The sequence below is a fragment of the Chironomus tepperi genome, unplaced genomic scaffold (assembly GCF_022539635.2).
Source record: "Chironomus tepperi strain 1889 unplaced genomic scaffold, CSIRO-AGI_Ctep_v1 contig_354, whole genome shotgun sequence".
Classification (NCBI taxonomy): Eukaryota; Metazoa; Arthropoda; class Insecta; order Diptera; family Chironomidae; genus Chironomus; species Chironomus tepperi.
In genome coordinates this window covers 1475722-1501341 of record NW_027226476.1, presented here as the reverse complement: position 1 = coordinate 1501341, position 25620 = coordinate 1475722, and the positions used below count along the sequence as shown (strand labels likewise).

Sequence of the window (25620 nt, the reverse complement as noted above, 5' to 3'; positions counted from 1 at the left end):
GAAAAACGGCGCTTAAGTTTGAATGATCCATATCCATAGAATACTCTCAATAAAGACTAAATATTGAATATCAATATTGTCATCGTATATGAATCGATAATTGAAATTCAACGAATGAATTACGCTAATTATCTATACAAAATAAAATGTTGTGAATTCAAGTAGCGTCAAGTCTTAATTTACATGATCACACCTTCATATTGACGTCGTTGATGCTCGCGATCGTTCATATATACAATACATGTGTATCTTTCACAGTTTGTATATTAAAAAAAGAAGAAGATGAAGAAAATTGATTTAAGAAGAAAACAAGGTGTCAAATTCCGTCCGAAAATGTATTAAAATACTTTTTAATCTTCTTTCGGATTTCAACAAGAGGAAAAAAATTGATTTCAACAAAAGAAATATATTATGAAGACTGGAGATATTGCCTTAGAGAGTAAGGAAAATGACGAATACACGAGAAACCAGTTTAAGATTTCACACCAAAAATCCATTAGCGTTGAGTAAATATTATGGAACTATAAAACTTGCTGCTGCCTGTTTTTTGTACTTCTACCGAATGATATTGTTATTTTGGGGCTCGAATATGCAGCACTGGAAGATAAAAATGAAAATAAAAAATGGTCGTAGACACAAAAACAAACAAAAATTTAACAATTTTTGTTTGTTCTTATCATAAGCTTATTGGAAATGTAAGAAAAAAATGGTTTCCGTACAGAACTCTGTTGTGGATAGAAAGTCGATTCACATTTTAGTTATAATTAAATCCCGAGCTGCAAATCTCATTTTCTGTCATCTATCTGTTAATGTTCTATATTTTGCTTTGATATAGAGTGTAACGTTCATTTGAGATTTGAATAATATTTAATGTACATAGTTGAAAACCCTTTTTCATACAAAAGTTCACTTTGTTTTTGAACTTCGAAGAATAAACATCTTTGTGAATAAATAATTGCTTTAGGAAGTCGTTTTGATTAAACTACAATTATAGATCACTGGAACTAGGAAAAAGTGAAAGATCTTGAATATTTTGTAGATAATTTGACTTATTTTTATTTACATATTTTCTCTAATAACAATACTCTATATTTTTTGGTATAAACTAATATAATTTTTATAAAGCTTAAAATATTTCATAATCTCAAATTTAAATGAAACTTCTTCAGTACATAACGATAAACACTTTGATTTTTAAAATTCTATCAGTCATTGTTTGAACTCCTTACTTTCTATGTCTATATACACAAATAATTTACATTGCTTATAATCCAAGAATTGAAGCTATTGAAAAACTACATTTTTTGGGAGATTCTTCATTATCAGAAAAGGAAGATGAGGTGCTTTTTGATGGCGATGTTGAGGGACTTGAATTGTTACTATCAGCACAATTAGAACTAAGTGGTGCTTGATGTTCTGTGTTTATATATGGCATCATGAAGTTTATCCATTGCTGGCTTGGTCCCATCATGTGATGATAATTGTGTGCTGAGACTGGATATGGATAAATATTTGGTTTCATGATAGGTGAATGACAATCATCTACACTGATTGTTGCTGGAGAATGTGATCCGTTAGATGATGTTTCGTACGTTGACATTTCACTGTCTTCTAAAGATCCAGCAGAAAATGCAGAAGGGCTAATTACTCGAAGTCTTTTTTGTTCCATCTCATATGACGATTCATCATCATTCTTTTGATGTTTCTGATTGAAATTGTTGTTGCTTGATGTTGATGAAACAAGCTTTCTCTTGCATCGAGACTGTCCAGTCTCCCGGAATCCCTTTGCAAATGGATTATTATCGATCTTCAACTTTGTGATTCTGTCGTTCTGTTGATCAAAAAGAAAGAGACATAAAATTAGTAAGGAATCAACAATTATTTCACGCCATGTGAACAATTTTTGAAGTTGACGGCAAATCTAAAGTTTTGTGTCAACTTTTCTTCACTTTTGATTGTGATGTAAGAAACCGCCAATAAGGATTATCAAAGATAATCTTCTTTTTTGTGTTCCTTATAAATCAAAGATTGCCGCCTATAACATCAATTATTATGATTCACTTGGGCGTATTAATTTTAAGAGAGTACAAGAACTGCATGATGTCTCTCTGTGTATTTGTGCGTGCATATAATATGTATGTACATGAAACAAGTTATTACCTGATAAGCAGTGACAGCTACAAATTCAGTTTCATGAAATGCAAATGATTTTTGAGGTGACCATGGAATTTGCGAAGGATCTGAAGTACGAACGATATGAATACGTGGCTGATATTTATGCATGCTGGTTAAAACGACCTGAAGAAGAGAATAAGCATGAGAATAATTATTCATTAGATTACAAGTGAATATTTTGAGTGCAGTTAAAGAGCATTAGACAGATACATTTTCAATTTTAATCCATAATCTTTCTTTTCACACCATTTTTCACTTCAAGTACTCATTCTTATACATGCATTGTTTCTATTTTGTTGGGTACTTGAAGAGTATAAAGGCATACAGATAGAAAAAGGACAAGAGAAATAGCAAAATAGTTAAGAGTGGAATTATGTACAATCTGGATAATCTTGCGATGATACTTACATGTCCATTGCTGTCTAATGTGTTGTTTGTAAGTTTCACTTTGTTGAAATTGATCGGTTGAGCTTGCCAATGTGATCCCAAAGCCGGACTGTCGGGATGAATATAAATGTTTTGAAGACTTTGAGGTTCGGCACCTCCGGCTGGTACCCATTGTGATCCCGAGAATTTAAATCTACAGTCTGCAATCGGAGCCATTTCCAATAGAACACAATAATTTTGATCATTTTCCAATCCATCAAGTGAAATACGGAGTGATGGAAACATTCGTCTGTGGATAAAAAAAAAGGAATTTAGTAAATTTGATAATCGGATATATCACAAGTTTTGTCTATAGCAGTTTTGCATGATCCCTTTACATTTCAATATTTTCTCACTTTAAAGCAAATTTTATGTCTCATAACTGAAACTGGCTGTTTATATTTATTGATTGTAATCACTTTTAATAATTTTGTGAGCACTTCTATGCTTGCTGTCGAGTTTGTCTTCATTTAAATAACGCTTTTTTGACAGAATAATGCCTTTCATGCACGCGACTATGCAACATGAAAATTGCTAAGCAGTACTTTGTTCGTTCCTGTATGTTTTATGAATAATCAAATAAACTTTAAGTCTCAGTCATTTCATGCTTTCCTTAAAATGGAATTTAGCTTCTTTAAAATACTAATTAATATAAAATGTAAAATCAAAAAGTGCGTCTTTTTGCTCATGTCTTCCACGTATTGTATGTATGACAAACAAAAACGTTCGTTATTGGAATGCTCCATTTCAGTCCAGACAGATTTCTTGGAAAGCATAGCTCGAACATTTGACGATTCGCATTTATTTTTTTGGCTGATAAAAAATGCGAGAACTTCTTGTGTCAAGAAACAACAAATTTAATTCCTCCTCAAGATTTCTTGTGAATTGCGCATCGATTTTTGATTTTTTAATTATTTTAAAAGTTGTCATTCTGATGAATAAGTGCGCTTTTTTTCACTGTCTGTTCCATCTCTTCACTCAATTGAAATGAGAGTAATTACATTTCTGAGAAAGTCTGCGTCCGTGTAAAGAACAATTTAATGGTCAGAGTGTGAAAGACAAGGGGCAATAAAAAAAATATCCAAGATTTAATTAACAGTCGTCAACAAGACAAGACATGCTGCGCTTTCCCAACGTACTTGACGCTTACCTATTAACAGCATGGAGAGAAATTTTTTATAGGCACGTATCGTCTTCAAAATTTATTTTGTGTATAAGCGTCAACATAAAAGACCATTAAATGAGATTTCTTTATGCTTGGTCTATAAGATAAAACTAAATTTTATGTGGATGATCGTCAAAAGAGAATAAACGAAAACTTGTACTGGTAGCTCCCTTTCAAATGATACTTATGGGCCCTCATCAGGGGCATTTGGAAAGACGACAAGCTTTATTTGAATTTCTAATCATTTTAATCATCTTGTCTTTGTCTTAACTATTTCTTCTTTTAAGTCAGAACATTGTTTGAAGTATTTATCGATAAATCTTTAGTTCTTTTCTTTCTTTCTTTCTTTTTTGGGTATTCTTATCATCATGTTCATTCTTTCTTCTGTATGCTTCCGATGAATGTTCGTGTGTAGCATTATATGACGTGTTTTAATTGCTTTGGTCTCATCTCATTATGGCATCAAGCGAGTTTTTTATTCTCAATTCCTTCACATGCATGCATAATACATAAGGCCCCCCAAAAAAGGGAAGAACAATAAAAATGAATTTTATCAATGCGTCGATAAACACAAATAGCAACGCCCAAAAATTGCATTTTTTTTACTCTCATTTTTATTGTATAATTAATTATTCCCTCTTAAATTGTATTTTTTTACAATAATGGACAGGATTCTTTTAATATTCTGCATAAATTAATCACCGCAATTGTTTGAAGGACTTTCATCCATCCTCCATTTAGAGATATAAAATGCAATGCTTGTTTCGTGAGAAAATAATGTACGAATGAATTGATGTAGTAAAATGTAATTATCATCACACATTCACTGATATTCTCGGGTGGTCTACTTCTGTATCCACCATAATAAAAAAGAGAATTTAAAATCCTATTAAAAAGCAAGTCTTTATTTTAACAACTTTTTAGAAAATGGTAGACAAAAAGACCATAAAATGCTCATTTAAGGTTGAAAATTTGCATCTTGAGATTTTTTCGGTAACTTCTTCCTTGCTTTAGTCTTGACTTGCTTTTGATATTTCTTACGGTAATTTAGAATGGCTTCTACGTTAATTTTTAAGAAATTTTTCCTTATAACGGGCTTGAAACACTTGTGGTTACATTTGAGATTATTTTTTGGATAACAAGGCCATGCTGCACTCCATGCGTAATAAAGTGGCTCCGATATGAAGTTATTTTCACAACAGGGCATTTTGATAATTTTTTTCTGATTTTTTTCAATTACTCAACACGTAAAATTTTGTATTCTAATTGTGAATACAAGTTAGTCAAATGCTTACTATGATTTAGAAAAACAAAAAAATTAAATTGAGAAAGATAAAAGAAGAAAATTAATTAAAATTTAATCCGCTTCAATAGGGCATGAAACGTATAACAAGAAGGCGTAATATTTCTAATTGAGAGGTACGAAATCAATGTCTCGACTCTCCTCATTACCAAATCTTTCATTCTTATTTTCGTTTGTTTGCTACTCGCGAGCTTTCATAATGGGTTATTTCTTGTATTATACCTTCTTTCTTAAATTTAAAAATTACTTATTCTCACATTTACGAGTATAAGAATTTATAAGAAGCATAAAACTGATTCAAATGAGAGAAAGAAAATATCAATTACTTCAGGCAGCATCTCAGTGGGATATTCAAAATATTGCATTGTTTTAAAGACGAGTGATTCCACAATAGGAGGTCAGAGGCATGGCGCCAACCGTATATTGAGGCACACTGAAAAATTTCTAACCTTTTTTTCTCTTCTCTTTCTCTCTTCTATATTCTCGACTTTGGCCTGTGTCTTAAGTGGCACATTTGAGGGCAACAAATATATTTTGTACCATTTGACATGAAACAATAAAGGAACAGATTTTTAAAAACGTCATCAAATGTTCCGCAAACTGCACTTGATGCAATTTTCATTTAAGAATTATGAGACATGACTAGACAACAGCATAAAATTTATCGCTCTGCGCAATCTTTTCATATTTTTCTAAGTCTCGTCCCTTTCCACTCCCAACTTATTGTTTTGAAGGCGTCAAGAAGGACATAAATATTTCATAAAAGGGACATGCAATTAGTTTCACATGGTCAAGTGTCTTGAGACTAAAGACATAGATCATAAATGACTAAATTAAGAATTCTAATATTGACTTACCGTCCACATTTGGTGATAATCATTTCAGTTCCAATTTGATGGAATTCTGACCAAAGTTCTTTATTTTGTAATTTAACGTCTGCACCGGGGAGTTGGAAACGTGGTGGAATTGGTGGTAATTGTCTTGTTGGGAACATTGAAGCATATGGATCTGGAAAATTGAAATAAAATTGATTAACTTTTGTGAATTAATGACTATATAGTTTACTATGACCATGACTATATAGAGTAAAACAAACAATTCGGAATCATTAATTAAGTAAGAATCCAAAAGTCATTCTTGAACATTAAAACTTGCATTCGATAGACATGATCATCTGCAATTTATCAATGAACCTACAATTTTCTTCTAGAATCATTAATCAATATTTCGACATTTTGTTTGCTTGACTGATTGATCAGAATGCCGTCGCCAATATATACAATTTTTTAAGTTCTCATGTTAAACAAACAATCAATTTTCTACCCAAAATTTAAAGGTAAACATATTTTTGGATTGATTGATTACCTGGAATCCTTTGCAACATTTGTTGTCTGTACAGCTCCTGAGCTAAGTGCTGGTGTAGTCTGATATCCATTATTTCATTCATTTTTAATGCTTTTTTTTACGCAATAATTAATTTTTTTGTCTATGCAAATTTTTATATGCTTTGTTATTCAATCACTATAGTTACTAGTGTCTATATTTTATATAAAATTGAATATTCCAATATGTATAAATACTTTAACAATTCACACTTTTCTTCTTCCTTTATATTTTATTTTCCTATCAACTGTTAATTCAATTGAACTTCTTATTATTATTATTTCTTCTTTTTTCTTCTTAAACAAACAAAACGTCCGAATGCGTCAACTTCTAAAACCTGACTGACTTGAAATGTGTGTTAAAACTAGCATTTGTATAGCTATTGAAACAGGTTTTTTTTTCATTCTTCTCTTTCTACAAATTTTCGTATGTTGCTTCTTTATTGGTTAAACGAAAGCTTATGCATTTGTTGTGTCTTTCTCTGTACCCTCACAGTGAGAGTCAATCACGCCTACACTTATAGAAAAAAAAACTTTTCTACTCTCTCGAGACATTCTCTTTCTCTTTATTTGGTCTGTGTCTGTATACAATTTTAGCTTCTTTCCTGTATAAAAATGGCGTTATTGATTAAATTTCCTTAACAGCTATTTGCAAAAAAAGAAACAAACAAGAAAATTGAAAAGCGCTATACTTCACAAGTATGAGAAGGAAATGTGAACAATATATGGTATGCTGAATTCTGCAAATATATTTAAATTTAATTCACGCGATTCGTTTAGCTGTAATAAGTTTTGTTAGGAGCTCATTTCTATCTTGTCGCTTCATTTTTTGTGGGTTTATGATGTTTTTGAAATTTGATATACCTTAACCAAACTTGTATAGGAAATTGACACGAGCTTAATTTATTCCTAATTAAAGTTTTGTGAAGCTAGTTTTAATTGCATATATGCATATGTATGTATCCGTAGTAATTTGCATTTTCTTGATGATAGAAACAGACAGGAAGGCAATGATAGATCTGAAGTTATGGTAACTTTAAGGTATAGCTTGGTTTTTTGAGGAGAATTGTGTTGAGGGGAAACATTTTTGAGGGAATAAGGGGAGAAATGTTTAGTGATTTTTTGATGAACCAGTGGTGGGCAACCTGTGTATCCCGACAGACTAGTGTAAACTCTGGAATACCGAAGAATTTGATCGACATAGAATTTGATGCTTTCCCTTTGAATACACTCATGTGTATACACATCTCAAGTGAATAACTCGGTTTAGCCATGTTAGGATAGATAATTTTAGAAGACAAAGACCATTTCTTGGTAGTTTCGGTTTCGATTTCTGTCCCAATCCCGGTTTCGTTTTCGGTATCGGTCTCGTACTCGGTTATTAGAATATTTCAAGAACTCAGCTTTACAGAATGAATATGTCTTTTTCATATAAAGTGTGTAGTGTGTCGTGGAGCAACGATTGAGAAGCACTAAAGTAAAGAATCATAACAGATAAAATGCACTGCAGACTTTTTTTTTGACATAACAGAATCTATTGCCAGTTTACAAAAATAGAATTTAAATTTCAATAATTAGTCAACAAATCTCTGAAAATCCAAGTTGTTCATCAACCTACACATCTTCTTCAAAATGCCAAATAAATAAAAACACCAAAAAATAAATTTAATTTTACTATAATTAATAATTTCAATTTTATTAGAATCACGTACAAATACTAAGTTATACATTTAAATTTTAATACATAATGAGCTTCGAATGAAGCAATTTTGAAAGCTATTTAAATAATTTTATTGCAATTTGTAGTTTAATTAATCTTAAAAAAATTCGAAAATCTTCAATGACATGCTGTTGCTGTCGTCTTCAGATCGCCTTTCTCTAAGCCCAAAATTGCAGATATTGAGAAATTTGACTTTTTTGGTGATGTCTCTTCATTATCAGAGGCTTCATTGGAACTTGTGTCATCAGTCAACACATCAATTTGCTTGTCATCATCTTCAACTTGATTATTTATCCGAAGTGAGTTTGCTTGTTGATTGTTAATATGAGGCATCATCAAGTTCATAAATTGTGAGTTAATCATTTGATGGTAGTGCTGTAGTGCTAAAGGATATGGATGATGTTGAAAGTAAGGTAGCCTCTGATTCATAAAACGATCATCAATTGAAGGAGAATTTGTTCCACTTGAGGATGTTTCATAAAGTGATAATCCGGAATCATCTTTTGGAGATTGTAATCCTGGTGAGAATGCAGATGGACTTATGACTCGAAGACGTTTTTGTTCAATTTCATATGGTGATTCATCATCAATCTTTTGTTGTTTATGATTAATATTGTTGTTGCTTGATGTTGACGGTACAAGCTTTCTCTTGCATCGAGACTGTCCAGTCTCCCGGAATCCCTTTGCAAATGGATTATTATCGATCTTCAATTTTGTGATTCTGTCGTTCTGTTGATCAAAAAGAAAGAGACATAAAATTAGTAAGGAATCAACAATTATTTCACGCCATGTGAACAATTTTTGAAGTTGACGGCAAATCTAAAGTTTTGTGTCAACTTTTCTTCACTTTTGATTGTGATGTAAGAAACCGCCAATAAGGATTATCAAAGATAATCTTCTTTTTTGTGTTCCTTACAAATCAAAGATTGCCGCCTATAACATCAATTATTATGATTCACTTGGGCGTATTAATTTTAAGAGAGTGCAAGAACTGCATGATGTCTCTCTGTGTATTTGTGCGTGCATATAATATGTATGTACATGAAACAAGTTATTACCTGATAAGCAGTGACAGCTACAAATTCAGTTTCATGAAATGCAAATGATTTTTGAGGTGACCATGGAATTTGCGAAGGATCTGAAGTACGAACGATATGAATACGTGGCTGATATTTATGCATGCTGGTTAAAACGACCTGAAGAAGAGAATAAGCATGAGAATAATTATTCATTAGATTACAAGTGAATATTTTGAGTGCAGTTAAAGAGCATTAGACAGATACATTTTCAATTTTAATCCATAATCTTTCTTTTCACACCATTTTTCACTTCAAGTACTCATTCTTATACATGCATTGTTTCTATTTTGTTGGGTACTTGAAGAGTATAAAGGCATACAGATAGAAAAAGGACAAGAGAAATAGCAAAATAGTTAAGAGTGGAATTATGTACAATCTGGATAATCTTGCGATGATACTTACATGTCCATTGCTGTCTAATGTGTTGTTTGTAAGTTTCACTTTGTTGAAATTGATCGGTTGAGCTTGCCAATGTGATCCCAAAGCCGGACTGTCGGGATGAATATAAATGTTTTGAAGACTTTGAGGTTCGGCACCTCCGGCTGGTACCCATTGTGATCCCGAGAATTTAAATCTACAGTCTGCAATCGGAGCCATTTCCAATAGAACACAATAATTTTGATCATTATCCAATCCAGCAAGTGAAATGCGGAGTGATGGGAACATTCGTCTGTGGAATTCAAAAAATATATCCATGAATAAATTTTATTTTCAAAATAAAGTCCAAGAAGCAAGTAAAATTCCATTAGCAGATTCAGAAGCAGGAAATTTATGAATGGAAATGCGATAAATAGAGTTTTGCATAATTTTTTAAGAGCTTAGCGGAATTTTTACTTTGTTCTTCCACAATCTAATTTCATGAAATTGAAATAAATATAAATTTTCTCGCATCGACAACAAAACAAAGAATGTCCCGCTTTTAATTCAATTTAATCTATTCAACGCTAATGGATTTTTGGTGTGAAAAGTTTACAACTGGTTTGGTAGCTTCTTACTTATTCCACACACATCAAACGATGTGATATTAAAATGAAAAATAAAAAAAAATTGTCAACCTGAATTTTGAATCGAAATAAGAGATTAAATGGTATTTTTTGTGTATCCTCATTAGGAAATTAACACCTTTAATACCTAACTTTATCATTATTAACGCTTCACAGTCGATTAAAAAAATATATATTTTGAAATCATACAGGAGTCAACTGTAACGACGCTAAGTGAGTTAATTTTCTGTGAAATAGTTTAATTTTATGTTCAGCCATGCCTTAAGCTGCTTTTTTGTTTCACAATCATACTCTGCACGCGACTATTCATAACTTTTTAAAGCATCACGAGACAAAAATTATCAATATTCTTAAAGTGATTAGCAGATGTTCATGTAATTGCTATATTTTATGTAAAATCACTGATAGCAGCTACTGATGTTATGAAATATAACCCTAAAGTCGTAATAATCAATGAGTTATTACAAAAACCACTAAAATATCGACAGATGCAGTTTTAAATGCTCAATTTATGAGCATTATGATGCACTTGATAGCCTGTATGGAAAAGAAGAAGCAAAGCTGAGCAATTTTTAAGTGCGTCGTCATGGATTCGATACTCATAATGAGTACTTATCGCTTTTCGGAGCCAACTGGTGCTGAATATTCAACTCAGACGGCAATTCTGTCTAAAAATGGTTAAAGTCCAAAATGCAAACCGAGGACCCCCAGAACATTGTTCAAGGTGTTAAAAATATGTGAAAATAAATGCTAACTTGATAAGCATTTCCGATGCACATAAAGATTTGTGTTGCATCAATTAAATGAGATCAATAAATTTCAATCCGTTTTACTCTTCATTCACTGAAATGAGACTTAGGTATTGAAAGTAAAGGAATTTTTAAAACAAAAAATCCGAAATCTGACTGAAAATCTTCATACGGCGGGCGCCTGATTTCTTGCATATTTTTCTCATCGTTTCTCTTCTCTGCTTTGCTTTTTATAATTTCTTCTTCAATGTATCGAACGAACCCTTTGAAATGTTCGATTTATGACCACAGGAATCCGATTTAAGAAAGAAATCAGATTTTTTGAATCACGTTTTCATCTCTTTATGGGATAAATGTTCATGCTTTTGGGTGGCTTGACTCTTCTTACTCATATTTTCCTTATGACTAGAACTCTTTAATACAATTGGTTTGTTAAACTCCATATTACGCTATTGTATATATGTAGACTATGAAAAAACTGATTATCATTTAATGGTTTCATCACTGATCTATTATGCCTTATTCGTTTTACATACATTTACAGATAGTTAAGATATCCATTCATTCACAAACTCATTTTCATTCATATATTCTATCAGAAGAAGATTATGATTCGATTATTATCAAATAAAAATCAGGTTATTAGGTAACAAAAGCAATTATGGCTCATCTTTTTCTCAAAATTATCATTATTAATCTGTTTATTCGAAGTTGTTAATGACGACTTTTTTTTTTCTTCATCTTCATCTTCCAAAATTTATTCACTCATAAGATCATTCATAAAAAAAGAGCTCTGAAGATACACAAGCTTGCTTAAAGAAAATTGTGATGACCATTATTACGAATAAGGAAAAAAAGAGACGATGAAGAAGAAGAAGCATTGTGTTGATTTGATTTCACAGGAAAAATGAGCCATCTCACAGGCTATCAAGTAAGAAACAAAAAAAAAAAAAACATCGCCTATCATAATTAAATTTATTCAAATGAGGCAAGCGGATTTTATGACACTCGAAAATGTGAGAAACACAAAATTAACAACACAGAAGAAGTAAGAGAAAAAAATAAAAATTAATTTCGGAATTGATATCTTTTCATTTGTGGCATAAAAAGGCGATATGGAAATGTATTTAAATTGATGAGTCGTATAAAATATATTGGAACCAGTTTTTTTCTTGGGAAGCTCGATATAAATGAGTTTTTATTGTCAGTAGCGTTTCTGACTATTTGATAACGCTTATAAGTATCAGGTAACATGTGAGTAGTAGTTTGATGGTCCATCACGAGACAATCATCATACCATAAAGCTAATTTACACCCATTCTATGTCAACCAAAAATGAAATGAAAATCATTCTTTCGACAAGTCGTTTGGAATTAAAGATACAGCTGGTCATTCTTGCTTGAGAGATAGAATGACTCGGTGTTTCTGTGGTCTAGTGTTTTAGTGCTTGAAAATTGCAATAGTAAACTCAGAAATCCAAGGATTAAGACTCATTGCAAATTCACTGATTGTGCTTAAGTGGTAAACTGGAAGCTTCCTACTCTAACTTCCTGTCTCATCTGAATAGTTGAAGGTTTTCTTTTTGACAATGAAGCTCTAAAGACTTTATTGAAGACAATAAACAGATTTATTTTCAATTTTGCAAAGTTGGTCAAAAACTTTTAATAACTAGTCCGTTAAATCTTTAGTCTTAATCTAGAGGTGGTTCCAAGCTCATTAATATGTTTAATTAAAGAACTTCTAAACGGATGAAATTAATCAAAATAATGTTTATTCTTCAGAGTTCAAAAAGAAACTAAATATTTCCATGAAAGGGTTAGAAACTATTAAAGGGGAAAAACAACTGATGCCAATTCCAAATAAAATTTGAATATTAAAAGATCGTTGATATATTCTCAACATTTATATAAGATTTCTCAAAATTAACTAGATAAATGTTGTAGAATAAACCGCATTTTTTGATGGACATCATAAGATAATGATGTCTATACTTCTAATCATTTACAAAACCGCTGATAATTCCCCTTCAATCATAATTCATTGGATTGAAAAGAATTTCATGACTAAACATGAGAAATGACAAGAATTTGAAGCATTTAATAATTCATTTTACAGTTCATAACGACAAGTGGCGCCTATTTTATGTGAATTCTCATATGGGTTTATTTTTCATGTTTTTTTAATTCTTTCTCTTCTTTTACATATTCATTTTTTCGGAGCCTTTCTCTGCTCCCTTTTGAATTCTTATTCGTTTTTTTGTTTTATTTTATTTGCTTTTTTTTTCAAACAGTCATCGCACATTGAGTGGAAGAAGAGGAAGAGCAAAAAAAAAAAAATCTTTCGTGCCGCTCTTTTGATTTACCATAACAAGCACTTTTTATTACACAAAAATAGCGACAATTCTTTACTGCTAATAAATGCTGATGATTAGCCTTTACTGCCGTGATCTTTTTAAGGTGTTGAAAAAACTATAATAACACCCATATAGACTGATTAAAAAACATTATTTTTTACAAATATGGTCAAATTATAACGACGACAGCACAGAAATATAGAAAAAGTGGAATTTCGTTCATTAGCTTCATAAGCTTCATTTTGAAAGTGCAAAATTTCTCGCAACATAAAAAACTGTAGAGCCGTTTAATTATTTGCGTGAGAAATAATCTGTGAAAGCCAATGGATAAAATTATGGTTATTATATTCTGTGGTGGTCTCTACTCTACCACAGTCTCAATTTAGATTTTTAAACCTTAAAAAAATTCGAATCATAAATTAAGAAATTTTTAATTTCATTTTCAACCATTTTCCATGCTTTTTTTAATACTTTTTCTCATCCTCATCGTCTCCGGACTTGTTGGCTCATTAGTAACCTGCTGATATTTTACAAGGTTCATGAATTTTTTCAGAGATTTTTATCAATGAACTAGATTTAATTATTCATTCACACAGTTTTTATACAGAACGAATTTCGTCTCGATAATAATTGATGATCCAGTCGACTGGATCTGATAAATATATATATTCAAAAAACCTTGAAATTTCTCATATTGATATGTTAAGATAAATGAAGTACTGTCGTATGTTATGAACTCATCAATAATCTATCTTCAATGTGTCACAAATTGTTGATTCATCACAAATAAGACTCAAAAAAACAATGAAAATATTTTCTTTGCCTTTTTTTTCCTTTCTTTTAAAAATTCCAGACACATGTCTTCAACTGACGCCGTTCCTCTTTCTTTAGGAAATCAAAATTATGTATCATTTCTTCTATTTTTTAAAGAGCATTTCTAGAAAAGGAGGAAGCCTTTTGAAACACTTTGTCTGGTTTGTCTGGTTATTCGGTCGACTCGTAGCCCAAATAAGCTTTGCTTGATCAATTTCATTGAGTTATTGGCACATCACATAGTCTTAAGTCGTATATTCATTCCTAAATTCGATAATTAATGATTTTAATTTCATTTGTAAACAAACTTGAAGTTGGCTACGAATGAAAAATTTTTACTCAAAAATTTGAATTTCAAAGAACCGTTACAAATATTATTTTCTGACCAATTTTTGATCGCAAAGCCCAAAATGCGCTTTAGTCAAGAGTGCCTTGTTAAATTTTTCAAGTTCTATCCATCTCTCTCATATACTACTCATATACCCAATTCTTTATTTTTTGATACAGGTTATAATTATTATTTGTTGTTTTTTGCTTCTTCAATCTACAGTCAGTCGATAAAATATAATAATTTTGAAACATTGTTAAGCCATGTGATGCTTGTTAGAATCTTTTAAATGGATTATAATAGATGCATGGGGATTTAGTAGACACATAAAATATTTTATAAGCTCATAATTGGATTTGATGAGGATATGAAATATGAAAAACACACAAACTGAACTGCTATGGAACCTTCGAAATTCTGTTCACGCTCAATGTCTATTCATTTAAAGGAGATGATAAATTATTTGAAATTTATTAACACATTATGAATTTTGGTTGCAAAATTTAATTTTTTTGTTAGGCTTTGATGAAAATTGTTGGAAAATTGAGGTATTGTGTCTGCTAATTTGATACACATAGCAATTTTTGTGATTTAGCAATTTACTAATCCTTAATATTGTGATTTTTATTGCCAAAAATTTTCATATAGATTTGATGACATGTCATGCTGTTCCATACAAAATGACATATTCAGCAAGTCTTTTAAAAAGTCAAGTAAAACATCATAATTAAATTTAAGATAGAAGATTTGAGGAAGCAATTTTTTTGACATGAATCATCTACAAGTATAGATTATGTGCTATCATTGTGCATATTTGCAGTTGAATAACAAAAGATTCAGTCTGGAAATTTCAATAGGAGGGTGTCGAGCTACATAAGATAAGGAATTGGTATTGACTTTACTATGTATGTCACTTATTTCATGCAAGAATGTGACAATGTTTGGTAAAATTGATAAAAGATGCTATTAATAGAAACAGCACAATGCCCGAGTGTTCAAAAGTACTTTAGAACTAGTCATCAACTGGAGATTATCTAGAAGTTTTGCTCTGACAGAAAACTCAAATGACATGCAGCAGCCGCCAGGACACTTCAATTTCTTGCCATCAAGACGGCGATAAAACAGTATATTAGTGACTACATAGTATTGCTGAGTAATTGAAGATCCAAGCAAGAAACTACTAACTCACTTCAGCTTACTCTCCAGCTTCATAAACAAATTAAAAATCTAATTTATGGACACAACTCGTGAACAATTCCTTATCATGTCACATCTCCAGCATAGCTACTTCTCAAAATTTACTTATAATTTATCAAAATATTCATCAGCTTTTCAATGTTAATACATTTATGATTTTATAAGGTATATACAACATGGACACAATGGGCACTCGATTAGAGATCTAAACAAACAGTCGAGACAACAATTATATCCGAAGGAGAGGAGCGCACCAGGTTGATAATTTCCTTTCATCTTAAAATCCATAAAAACATAAATAAAAATTTATTATATTTTTAACAAAAGACTCAACATGAAATTGGTTTGTTACATGGGGCACCAACTAAGCAAGTCTATGAGAAATAATATTCGATACTTCACACTGTGCAATTGTTTTCAAATCAAACATGTATATAACATAAGTAAGGGGAGTATGAGATGAGATGAAAAGAGATCGTGTTATTCAGTTGCATTGCAGGTGTTTCTTTGACACTTTTTCAATTATATAAAGTAAATCGTAGCAGGTAGCGTTTGACTGATTCCTTATAGAAATTTTATAAAAGTCACTATAGTAAGCTTAGTTTATGTAATAAGTTGAACTGTTAAAAATCAATTCACAGATAAGGCAAAAATTTCAATTTTCCTAAATACTTAATAACATCCTGTACATAAAACTGCAAAGAGTCATTCCAAAATTGTGTTTATATTATAAATAACTAGTTTGTTTATACAACAGACTTAAAATTGCCGTCAATTGGCAAACATTGTCTTTGAAAACTCTCTTGACGACATTCATATAGATATTTTCAAGTGATGGTGTCTGGATTGTTTTTTGAGTGCACATTTTGGAATCACAAACACAAACAATGTGAGAAAATTATCAAATATTTTGACTAAAAACAGTCGACTCACCGTACATGAGTGTCTTTCGATAGATAAACAATTTTTCTAATGGATTTGACAATTCAAGTTTCCTGTGCCAATGCCATTTGATATTTTTGAGGATTTTTAATAGAAATTAAAAATTAAATCCTTCTGAACTTCACTCCATCAAATGTATGTAGACATTTAAGGTATAAAAAAATATATATTTTATTGCTTTATTGTTTGCATTATAAAACGTGTGATTTTTAACATCTCTTATAGCTATATACCTCAAAACTTATAATGGAATCTTTCAATGTAGATTTTTCAGCATTTGACCGACTTTTTGGATCTTAGTACCTAATACACTACATAGCATGCCTATGTTTACTATTCACTTCAAAAAAAAGTTGTAAAAATTGGGCGCCATAGCATTTTGTTCTAATTTTGTATCTAGAACTTCGATAGTGAGAATTTCTTCCCTTTATAGGCACACTAAGTTAATATTTAATATGTATTTACCCTTTGTACATAATAAAAATGAATTGCTGTGTGGCGTCTATAGTAATTTGATTTTATGTGTTTATGCATGTGCAATGTATCGCATTTTTTCAGACTCAACTCATAAATCCTTTTATCTTTTGCTTCTTTCGAGATACTTTACTTCATTTTTAAAAGTTTTCAGACTCACCTGCCGCATTTTGTAATAATCATTTCTGTGCCAATTTTATGGAATTCTGACCATAAATCGGAATTTTGTAATTTAACTTCAGCTCCAGGTAATTGAAAGCGTGGTGGAATCGGTGGTAGTTGACGTGTCGGAAAAATTGATGAGTATGGATCTGTAAATTAAAATTTATTTTGGTCATTACTCATTGACTTGTTAAACCTTCTTTAACGCATATGGCAAGCTGAATAATGAATGCTTTTAATTTTTATGTTCTCCGTTAAGACCCGAGCACAGTTCTTAAAACAACTTTAGTGTAACAAAGTGCTAATAAAAGTCGTCAAAAGTATCGCTTATTGAGACATTTTTGGGTCTTTTGCCAAATGAAATGATATGCTTTTGATGGATTTATGACCGCAATATTGCAGCAGCGGCATTTGACGAAAAAGAGAAACATAAAGCAATACAGCCGTCATAAAATTCACCTGCCTATAAAGCGTCAATTTTTACAGAAATGAAAAACAAACATCAGCTTGGAGAGAAGATAGAAATTTTTTATATTTTTATGGCAGATCCATGTATATGAGCTTTATAAATATCAATTTCTTGCTATTCATTAGAATCAAAAGGTGCTCAGGCATGAAGGGGCACGATCAACTTTTATGATTTTTCATTTATTTTTATCTATCCCCTCGAAAATAGAATTGTAACATTCTGCAGACGATATCCTATCCCTTAGGAATGATAATGGATCATTAATCAATTGTATGAGAATTAGTTATTTGTCTGTTTGTTTTTATTCCTACTTCTTCAGGCAAGAAAATAGCTTGCTTTTAAAAATGAATGAGTTTTTATGCTATTAATTGTAAAGATGAATTACCTGGGATCCTTTGCAACATTTGTTGTCTATAAAATTCCTGTGCTAAATGATGATGAAGTCTGATATCCATTATTTCACTCATAATATCAAGTATTCTTTAATTTCACTATAATTCCTTTACTTTTATGGCACTAAATAGTAATTTTAATTTTTTTTTGCAATATTTTTATGCCTTAATATTTATTTTTTTAATCACAAAGTATCCATTGACTTATTTGAATCACAATATTAAATGCATCTAGTAATCATATATAATTTTTAAAAATACATAAGATGTGAATTTTGTGTAACGACAGTGCAACAATCACGAAAAGACTAAAGCGAAACTGTGAAAAATCATCTATTTAGTGTTGACATTTAACAAACTTAAACCGCCAAGTGGTTCACAAAACTGCTCAATGGCTCAAGCATTCAAAAGTTGCAAGTCGTGATCGTACGAAAAAAGAAGAAAAAAAAATTAAAAACAGGTTCTTTTGATTCTCTTTCATACATAGGATTCACATTCAAGCTGTTGATTTTCATTGGCTTTTTAAAAGATTGCGAAGAGAAGAATTGAAAATTGAGAGTAAGCCACGCCTACTGTATGCTCTCGCAACCGCGCAGTGTTTTCATAATAAATTGAAAAATAAGAAGCACGAAAAATGGCGTAAAAATCTTACGAAATGAAATTCAGGCACGTCAATACGAATTGAAACGTATTAAAATTCACAATTTTAAATTAGATTATTAGCAATTGAAATTCCTCCATAATAAGACATTGAAGAATTACATTGGATCTTTTACTGGAATTTATAACATGCGTGTGTGATTTCGAGAAATCATAAATATGGAACAAGAACATAAATAATTAGTTAATTGATTAAGTTCAATAATTATACTGGGGATCTTCGGTTTGATATACATCAGAAAGATCTAGCAATTCCATTGGAGTTTCTTGAATTAATTTCTAGTGAATTTATTTGAATCCAATGTCTTCAATTAATAGCTTTGGATGTGACGAGGATGGAGGTTCGAAGAAACTTTATTAAAATTTTGCATTAGTGCGTGTCATACATAGAATGTCATGCAATCTTCATGCTTACTTTGAAGCAACACGGTGTAGAAAAAGCAAATAGGATGGCCTTATGGCAGGTTATGCCAGAGACTCGCCGAGTTACTTTTTTTATTAGCTACTGCTCTCAAGTATCCACAAGTGTATCCCATACTTACCACTGATCATTGCTCGAATTCAACTCAAATTAAGGATTTCAGTCGACTCGAGTTTACTAACCATGCTAATTCTGAGTTGACACTAAGGTCTGCCGTGAAGCATAAAAGCCAATCACTGCTATAAGCCTTATGCATTGCATTCTCAAAATTAAAGATATGATTAGTAAAACTTAAGTCCCATCAAAATGTTGGTAATGATAATCTGCACAAGCAGCTATTATCTGTCGCGACAAATTAGTCAAAAGGAGACAAAATCACTTGAAGTCATTTAAAGCTTAGAAGGATTTTTAAGGTTTTGCGATAAGCTCATTCTAACCCAATAGGAGAAAATATTACTAGTCTGTATCCTTAATAGCTAATTATAAGTGCATAAGTGTTTCACAGAACATGCATGCATGGAACGTGTAGACATATTTCAAGTTGATAATTATCAATAGGGAAATGTGTAAGCATGGAGACACAACATAGTTATTAATTAGATTTTAAATGCACCTGCGGAACTACAATATTGTGATCGTTATTAAATTCATCACATTATTATAATTAAAACCTTATTTTCTAATCATAAAATGACTAAAAAAAAAACAAAGTTTCTAAGAAAATTAAAAACACATTTTTAAAATAAGCGAAGCATTCAGGCACAAATCCCCCATTTCAAAAAATATAAAAATTACAAACGCGTGTTTATAATTTTTTTTTACTATACATAAATGTATGTGCCTGTTAGTTGCTTCACAATTTTACAAAATTGTGAACTTAATCACTTCTAACACCATTTTTTACGCCACTTTATTCCTCTATACACAATTACAAAATCTCAAAATAGACAACAAACGAAAAGAGTAATTCGAGCAGTTGGAAAACATGACGATGCTACATTTTAAATCGTTGCTAGCAGTACTGTATTACAAGTAAATGTCGAAAATAAAAGAGAGGAACAGATGAGAAAACATTTTGCAAAAAAGCTTGACGCCATAAGAATTTAACTCCGCACAATGTCGCCAAAAGTCACGATTTGTAGATTCAACTTCCTTTATAAAAAAATCGTCTGAAGCATTAAATACAACACATCAAAAGTTGTTAAAGCGATGGTGCAATTACATTTCAAATGATCAGCGTCTTGAAGATGATTTTTTAGACTCTTAAGATTGACAGTCATGAAAATTATTCAAATATTAACGTTAAGTGGATAGGAATGAGAATGGATGAAAAAAAAAGAGTGAAAGTTGTAAATTAAAAGAAAATTAACACGATTTCATTGCAGAAATAACTAACAAAACGAAAAATGCCGTAAATTATTGCTTCACACAATGTCTATAAATCTTTTTTAATTAGTGCCATTTTCTTAACGACCTGAGGAAAAACGGTAATCCAATCATCGTTAATCAACGATAATCGTTCTAAATGAAATTTAATTTTTACTAATTTACAAAATCTTCATGTTTGTCCTTTTCGTTTGTGGCTGGCGAAAACAGCAACGACAGATTAATGTATGTGATATTCCATGATTATTTGAGTTTAGGGGGGTAATGACTTTGTGGAAAAATTTAAATTATGTGCGTACAATTTGAGGGGGATTGGGGAAACTGTCAATCTGACTCGTTGGATGAACAAACGTCAACCAATCTATAGTACTTCCTGTTTTAAGAATAGATTCTCTCCTGTAGAGTGGCAGCCCTACACCCAGGCTAGTTACAGATGGCTAGGTATCCACATCTCAAACACACCTCTCACCACACAAAATGAGTTCTTAGTCAACTCGAAGTCAGCCAGGCTCGATTATTCCCAAAATCTCAGACCAGTCAATCTCACTCCCAATTCAATAGGATTCTGCAAAGCTGCTGTCCCCCTAATTTGCGATTATCATCATTAAATGTTGCATCTTCTTGTGTGTCCCACCAATATATTTAATCTGAAAACAAAGACGACAAATGATGAAAAATAAATAAATCTGTTCTTTTTATTTTTTTTACATTGTACGCTATCAATTTTTTGCTCCTTATTAATTTGCGCTGCTGTATAATCCATGGATGATAATAATGAAAGAAATCTGGCGCCCTTAAAAATTTTTCGATACATACTGCATTACATGTTAAACATGCTTTGATGTTATTTCAGGAAAAGCGAGTACACATCCTTAACAATATCACATGCATTAGTTCTCTCGAATGTCAATTGCTTTATCATGTCCTTCTCAAGTCTACTGTTGAATACATACATAAATACTTGAATGAATGAATGAAAACATAGCAGCAGACAAATTCCCATCAACATTAGATATAGAAAAAAAAGAGTCTGAATGGAATGCTTTAAAGCGGAAGCCCGTAATCTCTTGAAATGTCACCTTTCTCAAGCTAACAAACATTTAGCTCTGAATAAATTTGAATATTTTACCATTTCATTATCGATAGCTGAAGGAGAAACAACTTGAGACACAAAAAAATAAAGAATCATTTTCTTTAATGTACACAAGAAATGAGGCAATAAAAATCTTCACAACTTTTGCCAGAGCAGATTGAGCCGACAAAGGAAACTTCTGTAATGCGCCGCTCGGGCGAAAAGAAGCAGCACACAAGCGATATCAATAAAAATTTTCTTTCTTTTCTCTTCTGGATGAGATGTATTTTTATACACACAGTAAAACAGCAACAGATAAGAGAAGAGAATGTATTTATTACAGGCCATTCTTGGAGGCTTTTTTTTCAATTAAGCGAGGGAATAACAGGCAATTGATAAGGCGACTAATTTTGTGTTTCTCTTCTCTTCTTATTCTCTTGGCTTCTCCTTTCAGATAGATATATTGAATTATATTTATGTATTGCCGACTTTTGTTTGGTGCTTCTTTTATGTGAACGGTAGCAGCAAAGATAAGAAATACATTAACGGGTTCTTTTCGGATTTTTTTTTTTATTCCTTCAAACTTCTTCTCTGCGTTTTATAAAAACGTGGTAAAACGTTCATCAATTTATAAAATGTGAAATTTATGAGGGAATTAGCGAAAAGGCATTAGAATGTGCCTGACAGTGCTGTAGTCAGAATATCTGTTGATGGACTGGAAAATATGAATTTTTTGAATGAACCTTAGACCAGTGCTGGGCAATCTATGTGCCGAGGCTCACTATGAAGTGCCTTGAACCTTATGTCAGGCACTTCCTGACTACATTCCCCAGAATTGATGCTCAAAAATTAACCATAATGGACTTTTCAGCTTCAAATTAATATTTTGTTTATCTTTACATTTTCTTGCTAAATTATTAGTCATCTACAGCTTCATATTATCCTCCTTACTCATTAAAATGCTTTGACATGTTCTGTGCCGTTAAGGGCGGTCAAATTTAAATAGCATTATATATGCCTCATAAAGAATAGAATGTGTTGGGAAATTTTTTCATGCAATAATGTACGGGCGCCAGTCAATGATCAGATTTCATGGATGTTTTCATTCTTTCCATCTCACAAATGCACTTGATGAAAGATTTTTTATTGTCTTAAAAGAAAGGCAAAGAGAATGAAAAAAAAAGTCTTGCAATATTGGACATCATGCTGTTTTATGTGTCTCCAGAACATGAGAACTTCACAACCATAAATGCGACATAAAGAATCAACAGAAAGATCAAAGTGAGGCAATCCAGAAGCAATAATTTTTGTTAATAGATAAAAATTGGTTTCTTTCATCCTCACGAGGTTGCTGATAAGAGAGTCATCAAATAGACTTTGCCGGCCGTGTGAGACTCTTTAAGGTTTGTTCTGATTACGATGATCAAAAGGTAAAACTGGGGCGTTTCACAGATAGTAAAAGTTTGATGAGTTTGAGGGCTCGTTCAATTTGAAGATCCAGACTTAAATTTTGTATTTAATCTGAACTGCATCGCAATTGATTTTTTAGGAATCAATTATTAAGGATATTGATGATGTCGAGGGTTGAATATTGATATATGAGTAAAATATCAAACTGTGCTCTACAGTCTTAAAAGGATATTCTGAAGGAATCAAACTCAATTTCATTGGATCCAAGTTGGATATAAACCGAAGCTCGACACAATCATCCTTAAAAAGTATATTAAGCTATCTACTGTATGATATTTGTCTGTTAGGATCAAAAGCTGGACTAGGAGCTTCATATACTGAACGTTTGACCAAATTATCAGATTCTTAGCATCTTTCTTCTTTAGTTAAGGCGCTCATGAACTCGTTGTCGAGCAAAGAGAACACCAAAAGCCGGCTCTACCCTTCGAATTGTCAATATAAAAGATTCTGAGCATCAGAACCAAAAATCATGTCATCTAGCCAAAACATTTCAAATTGTTCGAGAATCACCTGTAAAATGCAAAGACATTTGACTTTAAAAATTAAAATAATTAAAATTAATCGTCATTGAGAATGATAAATCATTCCACATATCACGATCAAGAAATCTGAACTTCTAGATTCAGAAATTTGATCCTTTTTTTCTTGATTTTTTATAAACATTTAAGCTGAATCCGTCAGATATCATTTAGGCTTACATCTTTCAAAAAATAAATAAATTTATATATTAAATCGAGTTATCGCCTTCATAATATTTTATGTTGAGGAATTGAGAAAACGAATTAATTCTTTTTTTTGTCTATCTATATCTTATAGAATCGTATCTTATTCCTTCTTCTTCTTTATGAGAATCAGTTAAAACAAAGCATCAGACGAGTAAGAAAATGGGAAGTACGAAAAAAGAGAGATTAAGGGAACGAAATGAAATCAATAAAAAAAGAATAATTTTTTCTGTGTTTGGCGCCACTGAAAATTGTGTGTTGCATTCCATGATGCATTTCAAAAAGACATAAATATTTGAGAGAACTCATGTTTTTTAGATCCATATATAAATTCTAGATGAAATGTGAGAGAAAAAATAAAGGGGGAAAAGAAGGTTAATTGGTGCAGTGAAGATTGTAAAATTCTTTTAAGATCCACTCAATCAGAAACCTGTTGCACATTTTCGGCTGCTCTTTGAGAAAGGGATATTTATTTCAAATATGTTCAAGCGACTGTAAATGGCAATCAAGACAATCGTTAACTTGTGCCATTCATTTGAAATTTATCTAACAAGAACACAAAAAGGGTTTTTTTCGCTTTTTATCAAACGATTAATCTCCCAGTTTCAAGCCTTGCGTAAAATACTTTATCAGCTTAAATTCAATCTTTTGGAATGGCTCGCTTTTTCTCAAAAAGGATGGATGTTATGTTCACTTTGTCTGTACTTTGATTCTTACTTACTTCTGAAGTTGAATTTGACTCTATCGCTGGCTACTTTGATTCAATTGAATTTCATTCACGGATTCAAAGTGATTTTGATCTCTCAATCTACTTTATGCTTCCGTGATCAGTAATCCATCTTATGTTAAATAACTAAAGCTATGAATAGTATTGTATTAAGTATGTTTTAATTAAATACTTTACGGATTTAATAATATTCAATGTTTATTATTCGAAGTTCAAAAACAGACTGAACTTTTGTATGAAAAAGGGTTTTCAACTATGTGCAATAAATATTATTCAAATCTCAAATGAACGTTAAAGCAGTAATTAATATGCGCTATAAATATTCTATGTCACATTAAAGAACTAAACTCAATTTTCATACACGCTGCTGCATTCAATGTGAAAAGACAGAAAACATAAAAAAGGAGCAAAATGAACCCAATGACACGATGTTTTTTATTTGTAATTGATTGAATTTCGATCATAGAGGATCGATTAAAAGTTGATATTTTTCAAAGGAGTCCTAAATTGATCAGCAGGCAAGCAGGCAGGCAAAAAGGACAAGTGATCTAGAAAAAATAAAAAATATGACAATCGAAAACCCTTCTCTTGCAAATTATTAATGACAATCGAGTTTTATCTGATCATATAAAAGATTTTAGACGGTTCAAGATGCCATGTGCTTGACATTTCGAGCAATTTATTTGGAATTGAAAAATAGAGGCTTATTATACTGTTCTCACAAGACTTTTCGTTGTCTTCTTTTATTAAAGACAGTACATTCTAAGGTGACAATTAAGATTATTACTACTGTAAATAGTAAATCCTCTTGAAATTAAGAAAAGGCAGATTATGCAGAAGAGAAAGGATTATATGAGCCACAAGAAATGTCTCAAGCATTTCATTCCTTTTCTTCTCACTTTTCTTCCATTTATTGTTTTACTATTATTTCCATCTCAAGTGGCCTCTTCAAATTGATCCCCAAGTTTTACAGTCTAATCATGTCTAAGCTCTTTGTGTTAATTTCTTCAAGTTTTTTTTCTTCGTCTA

The 25620-nt window shown here is 31.4% G+C and overlaps 2 protein-coding genes across 2 annotated transcripts; both read right to left on the bottom strand.

The window, feature by feature from the left end:
- Nucleotides 1-1079: 1079 nt before the first annotated feature.
- LOC139094608 (T-box-containing protein TBX6L-like) lies at nt 1080-6861 on the bottom strand. The gene is made up of 5 exons (XM_070645729.1): nt 6435-6861; nt 5927-6077; nt 2584-2851; nt 2161-2298; nt 1080-1831 (listed from the first exon to the last, which is right to left on the bottom strand). Exons 1-5 carry the CDS (start codon nt 6514-6516, stop codon nt 1265-1267), a joined length of 1206 nt encoding a protein of 401 aa, XP_070501830.1. The 5' UTR covers nt 6517-6861; the 3' UTR covers nt 1080-1264.
- A 1318-nt stretch (nt 6862-8179) lies between these two features.
- LOC139094643 (T-box-containing protein TBX6L-like) lies at nt 8180-18486 on the bottom strand. Its single transcript, XM_070645770.1, has 5 exons — nt 18127-18486; nt 17271-17421; nt 9653-9920; nt 9230-9367; nt 8180-8900 (listed from the first exon to the last, which is right to left on the bottom strand). Exons 1-5 carry the CDS (start codon nt 18206-18208, stop codon nt 8289-8291), a joined length of 1251 nt encoding a protein of 416 aa, XP_070501871.1. The 5' UTR covers nt 18209-18486; the 3' UTR covers nt 8180-8288.
- Nucleotides 18487-25620: the final 7134 nt, after the last annotated feature.

Bases quoted from the DNA above. Each gene is read 5' to 3' on its own strand.
- LOC139094608 (XM_070645729.1), bottom strand. From the start codon at position 6,516: ATGAATGAAATAATGGATATCAGACTACACCAGCACTTAGCTCAGGAG. The intron at 2,852-5,926 runs GTAAGTCAATAT...TTTTATCCACAG, and splicing joins ATTATCACCAAATGTGGACG to ACGAATGTTTCCATCACTCC. The intron at 2,299-2,583 runs GTAAGTATCATC...TCTCTTCTTCAG, and splicing joins CATTAGACAGCAATGGACAT to GTCGTTTTAACCAGCATGCA.
- LOC139094643 (XM_070645770.1), bottom strand. From the start codon at position 18,208: ATGAGTGAAATAATGGATATCAGACTTCATCATCATTTAGCACAGGAA. The intron at 17,422-18,126 runs GTAATTCATCTT...TTTAATTTACAG, and splicing joins AATGTTGCAAAGGATCCCAG to ATCCATACTCATCAATTTTT. The intron at 9,921-17,270 runs GTGAGTCTGAAA...TGAATTCCACAG, and splicing joins ATTATTACAAAATGCGGCAG to ACGAATGTTCCCATCACTCC.